Here is a 15,267-nt window from a genome sequence, read left to right as displayed (position 1 = left end):
TAACCTAAGTGCTTAAAATATAGAGTTTGTTAATCAATTATAATAATAACTAGAATTTTGTTAATAGTAATTTTGCATGCCAGAAATGGCCGATAACATTGATACATTAAAACTACTTACACCCATTGTTACATGTTTTCTAGCAAAATAAAGAATTTATTTATTTATTTATTTATTTATTAAATAAATTTGAATTAATTAAGTACCTACTAGTCATATCATGCCGCGTATTAAAATTTATTCATCCATTCGTGCCTCCCTATAACATCCAACCGTCCATATAACAACGCGTTTATAGGACCTCGTAATTCGTAATAATAATAATAAGAGGCTCTCGCTTATTAACGGGCTAAAGGGTCAGTTACAGAAAGCAGCTGTTTTGGGAACGGCACGCATCGTGCGGAAGTTCCTCAGTCTGTCGCCCTAACCACCGGCGGAACTCTATTTTTTCTATTTATATTTGTATATAAATGTAGAATATAAGATGAAATTATAATAAAGAGAATAATATTTAATCACAATTCGTAACAAGTATTTCCAATTGTTTGCCTAGCTAGTTTATTAAGGTTTTTAATACGCACACAATAAAATAATTTTATTTTGTAATAACACGCGGTGCATGCGCCAAGGTAATTATGAACTGTACAAATCATTCTAAATTTCACAGTACAAAAATCCCCGCGTTAAATCGCAGAATGTCCGTGTTATAAGATGAATTGAAATCGCGTAATATGAAAACGCGATTTAGCGTACCGCGTTATAGGGGGGAGGTACTGTAATTATACTTCGGTTAAATTTTCTATGTATTTTGTTATGTTTTTAAAGTGATAACCCTCACTTCTAGGATTAATACAAAAATAAAATTTGACAGCAAAATTTTATGAACGATGCGGGACTCGAACCGGCGACCTCTGGCGGTCCGTGTTAGTGCATTACCAATTGAGCTAATCATTCGAGTGACGTATCATCATAAAATCTTGTGTGCTTTGTTCAACTCTATAAGTCAACTATGTAGTCAATTAATATTTATTTGAATGTTTTTTTTCTTAATATATAATCGCCAAATATACGCAATAGTCAACAATACTGAGACAACCTGGACCATTGCAGGCTAGCCAAATTGGCTTTACCCCCTGTGCGGACTTGCGTTTTACCAGGGCAATTTTATAACTTAGTCGATATCTACTAAGAATATACAGCCATAGGTCACGGCAATTTTAACAGGCATCTTTTTAAAATAGGTGTCACAGACAGCCCCCTATACGGAGGCTACCGGCAGGCTAGGGGCAGAACAAAACAGGCGCCAATATTCTGCTGGAGAGGAAAGAAGTGGCAAACTACAGGGCAAGTGGCACCTGGGCTTACGAGGCACTCTACGGCAATGTCAAGGAGTTCGGTGACTTCCTGGAGGGGCTTGGCTGGTTGAAGTACTACCTCTACCATCCTGTCAAGTAAAATAGGGGCGCATGACGTCGAGTTGCGGAAACCAACCAATCGAATATCATTATCGATCAAAACTAATAAATTATTTCATATTTTCACATTACAGACTATATTACAGACTTTAATCCTAGGCTATTTAGAAGTCAAATGCTTTAATCAAAACAATAACGTTATATTAAATAAATGAATGCAAATTGTAGCCTCTTTCCAAGGTTAGTCAATTAATTGTTGTATCAAGTAGAGAAAATGAATTTTCCAGTTATCGCGCGGTTATTGAACACACACGCATAAATTCCAATTTATCAGCGTCAAGCTAAACTCATTTGAAAAAAAACGGGTAGTTTTAATTTTTTCAGAATATTACTGGCACTTTATGAAGTGTTGTGGTGCATAAAAAGTTTATTCCAAATTGAAATTTTAGAAATAGTCAGATTTTAACAAAAATTGCAGTTAATTGCTTATCGTGGCGGGCAACTCTACATCATTTTTAGATAATTATTGTTGAATTATTCTATTTCCTTGATATTTTTAAGTCTTCATAGCATTATTTAGCGGTCTCTAAAATGGTTGATAGAATGATAGCAGCGAGCAAATTTATGGCGCTAATTGAAGAAGGTAAGGGGGTCAATGTTATGTGTCCCAAAGGCTAAATGTGAGTCGTTCGACTGTCCAAAGGACTTGGCAACGATATGAAGAGACTGTTTCCGTCAGTAGAAGGCCTGGGACTGCAAGAAGAGAGAGAATCTCGAAATGACTGGTGAACCAGGCATTCAGAAATCGGAACATCATCTTATGTCGACCTCAAAAAGACTAGAGGAAGTGAGAGGTGTGAAAACCAGCGTATGGACTGTAAGACGGAGGCTTCTCGCTGCCAATATATGCAGTCAATATGCAGTCCAACAACAGGGCCATGGGCCCTAAAATGCTCCGCAAGCACAGAATTGCTAGACTTAGCTTCGCTCGAAATTGTGCGACGCGACGTGATCTCAAGAGGACTGGGGTAGAGTATTATTCTCGGATGAAGCCAGAATATCACTATATGGTGAGGCCCGACGTCGGTGAGTACTGCGAAGACAAGGGAAACGTTTCGCAGAAGTTTGCTTTGAATAAATAATCCCTTATGGTGGAGGCTCAGTTATGTTTTGGAGGGCGTTTAATGCATTGGACTGTACGGAGTTAGTCTTCTTAGGAAACGGCACTTTGAATGCACACCGGTACATATCTGAAGTTCTTATTCCTTGCGTACAACCCCCAGTAACGGTTCATCAATCAGAAAACTTGATATTCAAGAGGTAGGGATTCGCCGTTTGGATTGGCCAGCTCGAAGTCCTGACCTCCATCCCATAGAGCACATTTGGGATTTTCTAAAACGAAGAGTAAGATCGGTGCAGCCCGCTCCGCAAAACGTCAGGGAGCTAAGGAAAGTAATTTCTGTGCAGAGTGGGAGCGTAATCCACAAGAACAATTAAGAATAGCATCGATAGCATATCCGGACAAATACAAGCTGACGTTTTAGAAAGTGGGGGCCACACTAGATATTAAGTTTTTATTTTTATGTTTAATACAACTTAAGTTTTTAGCCTGCTATTTTATTTAATGAACAGATACGCAACTAGCTGTTTAGACTCTGGGATAATTTTTCATTAATTCCATCGAAATGTAATGACGAAATTGACAGAAACTACTTTTTGCTTATTTATTTAAAGTATTGATACAAGCTATTTAGAATTATGAAATAATCTGAAGATGCCAGTGAAACAGGTTATTTAACTAGATGCCCGCTTTTTTGCAAAAGAGTGTATAGTGGCTTGAAAGACATGTATAGGCACAAGACGAAATTAAAAACATAAAGTACCTATGAAAATACTCTTTTTAAACTTTTATTTACCCACTTTTATTTTAGTGTTGCAAGATTTAAAATGCTTTGTCTGATAACATATTAATCTTGGAAGTGCTATTAAGTTCCACATAGCCTTGTCCTTCAATTTTATCTCCAGTAACATAATACTTAGAAAAGACATCAATATTTATATCAGTGGAAGATAAATAAAGGCATTCGTGTTTGATGCTGACAAAAATGCCGGCGTTGCCACTTCAAGATAATCTACGCGGACAATATTTTTTAATTTAAACGCGAAGAGGTATCAAGTTATTAAATGAAACCCGTCAATGGCCCTCTTTCACCAATCAGGTTACCCAAAACTAATATAATGAAGTAGAATTATGAAATATGTCCCGCGAGTTAAGCTGAGATCTATAGAGCGCACATACGGCCGTTCCCAATATTCAGTCTATCTCTTACTTGAGATAAAAATCGTAACTATCGTTGACTTTTCTGTCCCAATAAACAAAAATAAACAATAGCACGAGGAATAAATAATTTTAAGGATTTTTGCTTTGTTATGCCAAAGAAGTATAATTTCTTGCGTGCATACATAAGTACCTACACACACATTTTATAGTTATTTGACAGCTGAAATTATACCTACTTAGCTTAATCTAAGACAGCCCAATGCAGTCGAGTTCGGGTTTTATCACACTCGGCTAATATAACCGTCTTGTCTGCTTTTCTCACAACGGGCCATTAAATAATTTATATATACTATAATATTAAGAAAAAATAATAAATAAAATATGGTCGAAGGAGGCGATGGCTGGTCCATGCGTCATGCTCGTGAACGGGTGCTACTCGTGGGGGCTGGATGATCTTGTTACCGGGAGGTCTGCTTGATGTGTTTTTTTATTATTATTATTATTTCCTTTAAAGTTAAAGTTATTATAAATTTTATTTTATAAAATGCTCACATAATGCCTCTATTTATTTACGGTATGTGTGGATTGATGCATCTACTATACTCAATAACTCTTGTGTTTATAAGTATTAATTTACTTTTTTTTTTCTTTTTTTGACTTACTCATGTAAGCCTTTCAGTTTTTGACTTTTGAGTATTTTTGTTGCGTCACTTTGCATATATTGTAATTGAAATGATTTGTAAAACAACTAAAATGTAAATCTTGACTTAAAAGAGTGGCAATGAGTTTCTTGCTACTTCTTCTCATTAGCTCAACCCTTTACGAAGTAGCGGTAAATTCAATAAGAAACAATATTTATATATTTTTTTATTGACATTCATAAGTGTCATTTTTGTGACCTACATGAATAAAGTGTTTTTGAATTTGAATTTGAACAATGCAGTAATTAAATCCTCGGTAAGTAGACTATGTCGTGCAAAGCTCCGACATCGAACAGGTAAAATTACTGGTCAAATGAGACTTAACATCTTATGTTTCAAGGTGAAGAGCGCAATTGATGTCCCGCTCAGAATTTGGGGTTTTTCAAGAATTCTTAGAGCCACTGCATTGTAATGCGTATCAATTACCATCAGCTGAAAGTCCTGCTCGTCTCGTCCCTTATTTTCATTTAAAAAAAAAAGGTAATAGAAGGTAATTTCTTGGCTGCACAAAATAGATAGGTATATATTTTTTGAGATTGTTTTGTAGTGTATATTGATTTTGTAAATGTAATTGTTTACGTTTAAATACATAAGTAAATAACCGATTATCAATATTTAACTTGATAACAGTATATAAATGAGCTATTATAACATACAGGTCAATGAAGTGATAAGCCTTATGTTTATATAACGCAATCATTACAAATATAAGTAATCTGAAGACATGGCTACGTCAAGGATGAAGCGGAGCCGCAACGGATTATTTATCGAGAAGAAAAAGTTGTGTCGTCTGTCTCTAGGCGCCATTTTGATTTCGTTGCGGAGGGTAGTTTGATATACTTTAGTTCACTCTATAAAATATTATAATGGTTAAGTTTTAATCTATAATTTATTACTGTCGATATTTTTTATTTTGATCGTGTGTACGAATACATAAAAATAATCGCATTAATTTCACATACTGCAACTTCGTAACAAATCAAGAGTTAATTACTATAGTTCATTGAAACTGATATAATTGTAATAGATAAGCCAAATTAATAAGTCGAAGAGAATTAAATTAAAAGCCAACAAAATATTTAAAATAAATTTAAATATAGACCGTACATATTTACCTTTAGGTATCTTATTTTCTTTCTTTCTGCTATGATTTGAAAGCAATAGATTGAGTTGAAAATTGATTATAAAAGTATTTTAATACTGTCTGTTAAAATTCGTAGAACTTTAACATTCATAAAATATAGATAATATTACCTACATGAATGTGGAAGCAGTAAAATCATACTCGCGTGAATAGATATTCCTTCAGACAGAAGTTGAGAGGATAAATAAAATAAAATTTGTAAACAACATTTATGAGCGAAGCGGGGCTCGACCGGTTCGCTCTGTGGAAGAGGGCTCGGACGAAGCTCGAGGGGTCGAGACTTCTAGTCCTGTATCATACATTTTGTTTACAAATTTAGTTTAATTCGTCCCAATAGTGGGGGCTATCTCTTTAAAAATAACAAATTATTTAAGTACTTCAATTAGCTGTAATTTTTCGTAGACGTACTTATCGCAACTTTATTATATCATAGTGTTATTTTTTTCACTGTAGTGTACTATAGTAAGATAGTATGTATATGAGTAGTCCGAGGGCACTCGGTACAAGTATACTCGGGCGGTGAAACCCCAGCTTAAGCGTGAGCCAGACGATAGGTGGAAATCGAATATGAACTAGCAGACTTTTATGAAATACTTTGTTTTGAAATTAAGTTACTTAAACAACAATTTAACTTTTCACACAAACGACTTACTGTTTTTGTGCCATACATTCTAATATTTTCAATAATAAAGTCAAAATATGATATACTAGAAAATTGATTTTCTGAAATAAAATGGTATATGTCCCACACTAAACGTCTGAATAAATAAAAATACAAAGTACATACCCTAGACAAAACGTCCATTTTGTTTTTCAGAAATAAAACACTAGTACAAATTAGTTGCAAGCCGTTCGAAATAATCACATATAATATTATGTCTCCACGCGCATGTATGCCACAGCTGCTATCGCTGACTAGATTGAGGCAAACTAAACAATAAATGAACAATTGTTTTTAAGTACAAACACTTATCAGCGAAGGATCGTCGCGTAGTAGAATAATTATATCTACGTTGTAGTTAGACAGAAGAGTTGGCCGTACCATGAAAAGGCTAATATTGAAATGCGCTAGTTCAAATTCAAAGCGTGTGCTAACAACGTATGTTTTTTAAGACAATAACGGCCGTTCCCAATATTCAGTCTATCCCTTACTTGAGATAAAAATCGTAACAATCGTTGACTTCTCTGTCCCAATAAACTTATCGACGGTAACTCACATTATCCGTACACGCTGTCTGTCAATGGGACGACGTATAGCTTACCAGCGATAGAAGTTTGTATGGAAATTGCAATTCGCGCGTTCCTATATAAGCCGATAAGAAAGATTTATCGGGTATATTGGGACAGCTTCAGATTATTGACATTTAATTACTGACAATAGAAGGTAGTGGTAATTTATCTCTATCTGTAGATAGTATATTGGGAACGGTCGTAAGTCGAGACAAGCAGTACGTTCGTGTGATGGTAATTAATACGCCCTGCCCATTAAAAGGAAATGCCGCTCAGGATTCTTAAAAATCCCAAAAATTATGATAGGCACTACAATTGCGCTCGTCTCCTTGAGACATAAGATGTTAAGTGTAATTTACCTAATAATTTCACTAGGTACGGCGCCCTTCAGACCGAAACTCAATAATAAGACATTATTGCTTCAGGGTAGAAATAGGCGCCGTTATGGTACCTATAATCTAGCCGGCATCCTTTGCAAAGTAGCCCCACACTGGTATAATAGGCGTATGTATGTATGTTTTGAAAATAGGCGAGAACAAGAGTACCGAAAAGAAGAAAATGTATTTGTAATTGTTGATGTGAGTTGAAGCCGGGGAAGCTGTCAAAGTCATAAGAAATTGAGGTCCGCAAACTGTGTCTACCCACTAAACAACTACGATTCTTATAAAATCTATAGCTAATGCAAATTATATTAAAAAAGATACAATAGAGCTAATTAGGCGATATGGTTGAGTGTGATTTACTTTTAAATTTAAAAAAAAAGGCTTTCAACGAAAAATGTCTGTCAAGAATATTTAAGAATTAAACTATCACAAATCCTCAGTATTGTTGATTGTTAGTGAACTTATAAGTTTAATGAAACAGTCATAGAATGATCTATATTTTAATTATAGGGGCCATCCATATATCCTTGCTAAACCAGTGGACATACATAATAATATATTGCCTACCTTTCAATTAGAATTGAAGAATTCAAGTTCTCAATCAGTTTGAGGATTCTTCAGTTGGCAGATAATTTATCAAATTTTGAGTCAAGAAGATTATTAGATGATGACATTTTGTTGAGTAGTGAGTAAGTTCAGCTGATATACTATTGTACCTGTTCCGACAGGTACCCCCAAAGGTCCCCTTCCCCACAGGCCGTGCCGGGAAAGGGACAAGTGTATAAAGATTAATTAACAAGAAATTAACCTGTGTAGATTGATTAATTAAACATCTAGAAAGCGATGAGTTGAAGCCTTATAAACATACAAACTACAACGTCTACACCATATCTATACAGTCCACTACAATAAGTATAATCAACATGGACTAACCTGAATAATTCCTTTGAATACTTGCAGTGATCTACATAGTATAATGAAGAACATAAATAAGTTTTGTAATTATTAATTAACATTTCTCAGTAAATCATAAAAAATTTCGAATATTCGAAAATAAAATACATAAATCTGTTCATTCATTAGTTTGTTGTTTTTAAATATGACTGTCTCTGTATTTGCACCACAACATTTACACGGTTAAATTGAAATCATCATAAGAATATCAGATGAGTTCTAAAGATCAAGAAAATAATATCATATTTCTGTACAAATTAAGAATTTTTAATATTATAGTTCATATGTAGTGTATCAATGTTAAGTAATATGTAAAATTGCATAGAAACTTCAGCTAGCAAGTAATAGGCTAATCCAGTAAGTCAACTCATTTTTATTGAAAACTTTATTGGTAAAAGTTGTCTGCTTCAATTCTGCAGATCAGGATCCTTTAAATACTCAACATCCTGAAAAGAATTGCAACTACCCTCATTATCTTAACACATGACTTTTTTATGTAAGGGAACAAACTAGTAGTAACCTGATGTTAAGGGATCACCACAACACCAGAGTAATTACAAGTACATTGCTGGCGGTTTAGAAAAGTGTATCCTAACTTATGTGCTATGGTAACACTAGGTAGGGCAAAAATTTTAATTGCAAACTACTGCATGGTAGCAGATCATCTAACCAGGATCCTGTTATATGTGCAAATAAACCTCCCACCATCTGTCTATAACCACAACGACAATAAACCTTGATGAATATCGTTGGTGAAATACAATGATGTTCTATACACAAATAACGGCAAATCATTCGCAGTCTGACTGCGGGATGGCTAAGTGTGCTTAAAGACAAAGTAAACACATTTTTCTTTTTAGTTGTGTGTCACTGTTCAAATCGAGTTCTAAACTCAACATAATATATAACTTGAACTGAATAATTTATAGATATTAAGAGTATTTTAAATAACTGTCGGAGTAAAAGTGGTAATGTTTAAATAAGCAGTTGAAGCTTATTAATGTGTAATTTGTGGTATGTTCAATGTTTTGGCTTTTTTATAACAAAATCTCTTTATGTATAGAACATCAATAGTGAAATACAAAAGAATTGTTCTAAAAATATTGGTGAGGTAAGATTTCTATAGTATGAATCATTTATAAACTTTTACCACACATTGGGATTGGAGTGCTATATCCTTGATTGATCTTAATGAATTTTGAAATAAAAAACCTGTTTAACATACAGTCAACCGTAATTATAAAATAGCATGCAATAAAACATAAAAACTAGTTCGATATTATTCTGTCTCAAGATTTAAATTAAACATTATATCATGCCAAATCATATAGTAACAATCCAAATATAAATTTATAATAAATTAACAAATAGAAACTATATCCGCTTTATTAAAAAAAAAACCTATGTTATTGACATAATTTTCTACATAATGTAATGAACCTTACCGCTGGCTCCAGTCTGTGGTTATTGGCCTGAAATTGTAGACTTTTTAAAACTTACTGATTAGGTAAACAAATATTATTTTTAATTTATCACCCTAAAACAATTCTTTCTTCCCTATGAAAAACATTAAAAATCAAATCCACCAAAGTTGATGAATAAAGAGACAACAAATAGGACTTAACAGGTTAAATCAGGCAAATAATTTTTGGCAATAAGATGCATTTTGATACAAATATTTATTGTTTATTACATTAAGTAGGTTTAAGAGGCAAGGTAGGTAAGAAATTATTTTTGTATGAATCGTTATTAAATAAATTATATTTGCATATTCATTAAACCGAATACTGTAGTGATATTCTTATAAGGTAGGTAGAATTGAATAAGTTGGAATAACATAGTTTTTGTGAAGACAATTTCAATTAAAATAAAATTTGTCATGCATATCTTTTAATTTGATAAATTCATTACTTATCAACTTCCTCGAAGTTAATTTTATTTGATAAAAAAATTCGTACTTTGGGTGCAAAGCGTAAGAAGTGTTCAAATAAGTAGGTACAAGTAAATGTGAGTTATTTTCGTCTAGTTCAGATATTAAAATTAGTTAAATACTGATACAGGTCTATAGTAGTTGTCAAATTAATTTCAATTTGAATTTTGAGACGCAAATGTTCAGCTAATTGTGCAAAAAAAGAATAATGACCTCCACATTTTAGCAAGGTCAAGGTACCATAATTATTGTGCATTTATTATATAATTTTGTCATGTGGTTTCCGTTGTAGACTTACCTTAGGATTATGCCTCTCAGTCATGTTTATGTTTTGTTTCGAGCCAGAACACAAGCAAACACTGATATTAGATAGGTGATAAATTACTAAACAGCTGATAGCAACTTGCCGGCTTCGAAAAGTGAAAGTTCGATTTTTAAAACTTCAGTGTCAATTTGACGTTTCTCCGAAACTGACATTTCCGTTTTGTTATACGGTAGAAAAGTTGGTTTATATTCATTTTTCTAGCAGCACAATGCTCTATCTAGACGTATATATTATCTAAGTCCTTTTCAATAATTTGCAGAAAGTATAAAAAATATCTCTCATCGATAAAAACCATCATGTGTAAAAACGATACTATTTAAGTATTTGTGGCCATATATGATTATATAAGGGAGAAAAAATTGTGTAACTAGTATCCCCCGTAACCGCACACACACTAGCATAACGGTGCTTCACTTGCTAATATCACGGCGAGGAGTCCTTCTTCTTTTACTCGTCCGTGATCGAGATTAGAGCTTTCTTAAAAAACCTATTACATATTAATTACCATTCTACGCCTTTTAAAGTAAACGTATTTAATTAATTAGGTACGTACCTACGTAAAACTAATATATCTTAGCAAACTTATTGTCGACTTGAATGGCGACTCCATTGACCATTCCCTTCCTTAAATTATGACAAGGCGGCCGAAGGCTGGATTGGTTTCACTGGTCTTTCTGTCATCGCGAACTCTCTTTATTTGTTGGTAATAGAATGTGAAAATTAACAGTTTCTTTTGTCTTAAAATTATTTACTTGCATTATTTTTTCATCGCTGGTCTTTCTTTTTTAAACTTACACATATAAGTTGAAACTTGCGTGTAGGTACGAGGGGCGGTCAAAAAGTTCGCGGAATGGCGGGGTTGGCGGGGGTGAGGTCGCTCCTCCAGGTAGCCGCTACTTGAGTAACTCATAATTACTATATATGCCAATTTCTAGCCTAATTGGGTCATTAGCTTTCGAGTTACAAACGAGTGAACAAGTAAATCGGGAACAAACTAGCCACTATGGAGAAAATTGAACATCGCGCCGTCGTAAAGTTCCTCACCAAACAAGGAAAAACGCCTCAAACTATTTTGCAAGAGATGTTAGCTGTTTACGGAGACTCTGCTCCTGGTAAAACCATGATTTACAAATGGCACGGCCTTTTCAAGCAAGGAAGGGAGTCAATTGAAGATGATCCTCGACCTGGACGGCCCATTGAGGCCACTACGCCGGAAATCATTGAAAAAGTTGAAAAACTTGTATTGGAAGACGGAAGGTTGAAGAAGAAACAACTTGCAGCATCAGTTGGAGTATCAGAAACCACAATTTTAAATATTCTTCATCAACATCTTGGCATGAGTAAAGTGTGTTCAAGGTGGGTCCCGAGAATGCTCACGCCGCTGCAAAAACGTGAGCGCGTCAACTGTTCCCGCGAGTATTTGGACCGCTGTGGAGAAGTTAGGGAAGAAATTATGGCCCGAATTGTAACCGGTGATGAAACTTGGGTTCACCACTATGAGCCTGAGTCAAAGCAGGAGTCGATGCAGTGGCACAAAAAAGGCACACCACCCCCAAAAAAATTTAAAGTGTCGCAATCGGCCGGAAAGATCATGGCGACTATTTTTTGGGATACTGAAGGTATTCTTTTGATCGATTATAAAGAACGTGGTGTTTCTATAACGGGAGAGTACTACGCTTCCCTATTGGACCGATTAAAAGAAGCTATTAAAGAAAAAAGAAGAGGAAAACTGACAAAAGGTGTACTCCTTTTGCACGACAACGCGCCCGTTCACACGAGTCATGTTGCGACGGCTGCCATTCATCGATGCGGTTTTGAACAACTACGCCATCCACCCTACAGTCCAGACCTGGCCCCTAGCGATTTTTATTTATTCCCAAAGATGAAGAAAGAGCTGCGTGGAAAAAAATTTAGAGACGATGATGAAGTCAAGTCGGCGATTTCGGCGTATTTTGACGCCCAAGACAAAACCTATTTTTTCGACGGTATTAATAAGTTATATGCCAGATCCCAAAAATGTATTCGTGTTAAGGGGGAATATATTGAAAAGGAAAAATAACATAATGTATCATTTCATCTTTTTTCCCAGTCATTCCGCGAACTTTTTGACCTCCCCTCGTAGTTACATATTTGTGCATAGCTTACAATATTATTGTTTTGTTTACAGAGGAAGCTGTTACATAATGTTGAATAAAAAGAGCCTCAACTACCTTACCACTTCTTTTCATTAGCTCTCCTTTCCGAAGTGTTCATAAATAGTACTAGTCCAGGAGGAAACGGCGCATGAGTACCGAAAACTATTGCACCTCAATATTTTAATGCGATCATCTTCAAATTGCCCTACTGATGATATAAATGCATATTGCCTTCATACTTCTTAAAATATAAATTTTATTGTGAAAAGCCATAGGACCTTTTTTATTTGTATTTTAATAAAGAATATAAAAAAATTTCCGGTTGAAAAATAACAATTCCTTGCATTTGTTAAAACAATTTCGGCTTAAACAATATAGCACGGTGTTGCCCCATGGCAACATGTATTTATATCATTAGTAGGGTGATTTGAAGAGGATCGCATAAAAAAATTGAGGCGGAATAGTTTTCTGTACTCGTGCGCCGAATTTTGACTTCTTAAGTACTTTTCTTGAGATAAGGGTATTAATAACGTATTACTTAATCCAATCGAGAAAAGAACAGAGACGATTATGACTTCGTGCGTTTCTGCGAAGCATATTCTTACAGGCTGTTGAAAATGATCTGGGGACTGGGATATAAACTTTAAAGGGCACAAAAAATGGTCTGGGATATAGGTGTAGACTTTGTAGAATCCATTAATACCATGTTCACATACAAAGAACGACTAGCAAAGGAAAGCTAGACAGAGCTCTTACTTCTCTCTACAAACATAGACTTAGGACTAGGTACTAGAGTATAGACAAACTGACGGCCCGATAATTGGCAATTAATTTTGATTTTTCAATTTATGCGTTAGCTCGTGGTTACATAGGTTCATACTAACACTAAGGAGCTTCCAAGCGTGGGTGACTGACTTGACATTAAAAATCGATAACAAAAACTATACATTCATTTTCCTTTTCTATCATGCTGTATCTTTGTTACAGATGTTTTTCTCTTTGTTAGTTTATACTCTAGTTTTTTTGTAAGTCTATGGTCGGAACATTGTCTGGGACTTTAATATATAAGTGTAGTGCTCACTTAAAAACTATTGTATCAAGGAGCCTCAAGTGCGTTCCTTATTCTATGTAGGTTTTTTGACTTCCCGTCTATCTATAAGGTTTACCGTCTAATCTGAGATATCTGCTAATTCCGTTGTTTTAGCAACACATCCTGCTGCCCATTGTAAATTATTTATTTTCATGTAATCTACAGGGTCACAAATTATATACAATTATAATATAAAGTAGAAAAATAAGGCCAAAACTGATTACAGTATATAGGTATTAAACAAAAGAAATAACATTTTATGATTTAAACAAGCCAGAATAAGATAACAAAATATTTACATTTACTATAATAAGCTACTTAGAAAATATAATTTACAAAATAAGGTTACAAGAGTGTGTGTGTGTGTATGTAAGGTTGTGTGTAGTGTATTTGAGGGTGTATGTAGTGTGTGTTTGGATAATCATTGCAGTCAATGTATATTTCTTATTTCTTTTTTTAGGTGTACTTTGGACAAGCAAAACATATCTAAATTAAAATAAGCTTTATTGTAGGTGAGAGCTAGACGTTGCAGAACAGAGTTTTGTGTGCTTGTGTGTTTTAGATATGTTTTGCTTGTCCAAAGTACAGCTAAGCATATCTAAATTAAAATAAGCTTTATTGTAGCTGAGAGCCAGACGTTGCAGTACACAAAACTGTTCTAAAAACTACTAAACGTAATACAAAACACCACAATTGCGCTTGTCCATTTGATACATAATGCCCTGTTGAAGAGACCGAACTATACACATACAAATTTAATGAACGAAGTAAGTTAAGAACCGAGTGATTGGCGCAATTATTTGAGGATGGAAGAACCTACCTACTTCAACAAACAACAAGTTCAAACTTTTAAAATTGGTTACTCCGTTAATAGAAAAACAGAACACAAATATGAGAGAAGCTACTTCACACGAGAGACTGGCTGCTACTATTCGATTCCTAGCCTCTGGTATGACCCACGAGGAGCTGAAATTCATAACTGCAATCTCTCCACAGCGATTAGGGGAAATCATACCCGAAACATTTAGAGCTATTTTACATGTTGTAAAGGATTATATGAAGGTAAATAAAAAATCTTATTTATTTATATTATATTTTATTATTTTATACTTATTTGTATGTTATAATGATAATCTTAAAGGTGGGTGACATCATTCTGCATTGCTCTTTGATATGCTTCATATAATATTTCAGTAGAATGTCCTGTTTCTATGTCTATAGGAGTTAATAAACTTTACGGTTCATTTTTTGAGACTGTTGACAATGTTATGTTCACATTCGATTTGCGTTAGTGACTATATGAGAAGTGTGATCAAGTTTACCAAGTTCGGCCATATAAATAGCGTCATTTATTATTTTTATACAATGCACAGCCATAACATCTGGCAAACTTCTTAATTTCTCAGAAATATGTTCTCCAAAATCTGCAAATCTTTGACGCTGGATCGGTACTGTAGATGGTTTTGGATTATCTAGTATTTTTGAAATTTTAGACAAAATAGCTTCCGCCTGAATTTTTTACCTTTTATATCCACTTGTTGTACTGGACGCACAAGATGTAAATGCCTTAGAAGCAGAGGTTACTGATGCTGGTGATGTCACATTTATTTCGCTTGTATCAAATTAAATATAAAATTTATTTTACAGATCTCCGGATCGGTTACGAGGGGTTTAAATGA

General features: G+C 34.4%; 1 protein-coding gene across 3 annotated transcripts in view; it reads right to left on the bottom strand.

Moving 5' to 3' along the window:
- LOC126975617 (UTP--glucose-1-phosphate uridylyltransferase) overlaps window positions 1-10,441 on the bottom strand; it is a 36,108-nt gene extending 25,667 nt beyond the window's left edge. Inside the window, exons 1-2 of one of the 3 annotated variants that reach the window (XM_050823600.1) lie at window positions 10,337-10,441; window positions 9,554-9,580 (exon numbers count right to left, since the gene is read on the bottom strand). In XM_050823600.1, coding sequence (XP_050679557.1) covers window positions 9,554-9,580; window positions 10,337-10,360 — 51 coding nt within the window. In that variant the 5' untranslated portion in view covers window positions 10,361-10,441. Of the gene's footprint in view, window positions 1-6,328; window positions 6,471-9,553; window positions 9,581-10,336 lie in introns of those variants that run through there. The other 2 variants (XM_050823601.1, XM_050823602.1) reach the window with 2 other exon arrangements.
- Between the last annotated feature and the right edge of the window lie 4,826 nt (window positions 10,442-15,267).

The sequence above is a fragment of the Leptidea sinapis genome, chromosome 36, assembly GCF_905404315.1.
Source record: "Leptidea sinapis chromosome 36, ilLepSina1.1, whole genome shotgun sequence".
Classification (NCBI taxonomy): Eukaryota; Metazoa; Arthropoda; class Insecta; order Lepidoptera; family Pieridae; genus Leptidea; species Leptidea sinapis.
The sequence above is the reverse complement of the archived record's forward strand: the minus strand, read 5'-3'. Positions and strand labels throughout refer to the sequence as shown.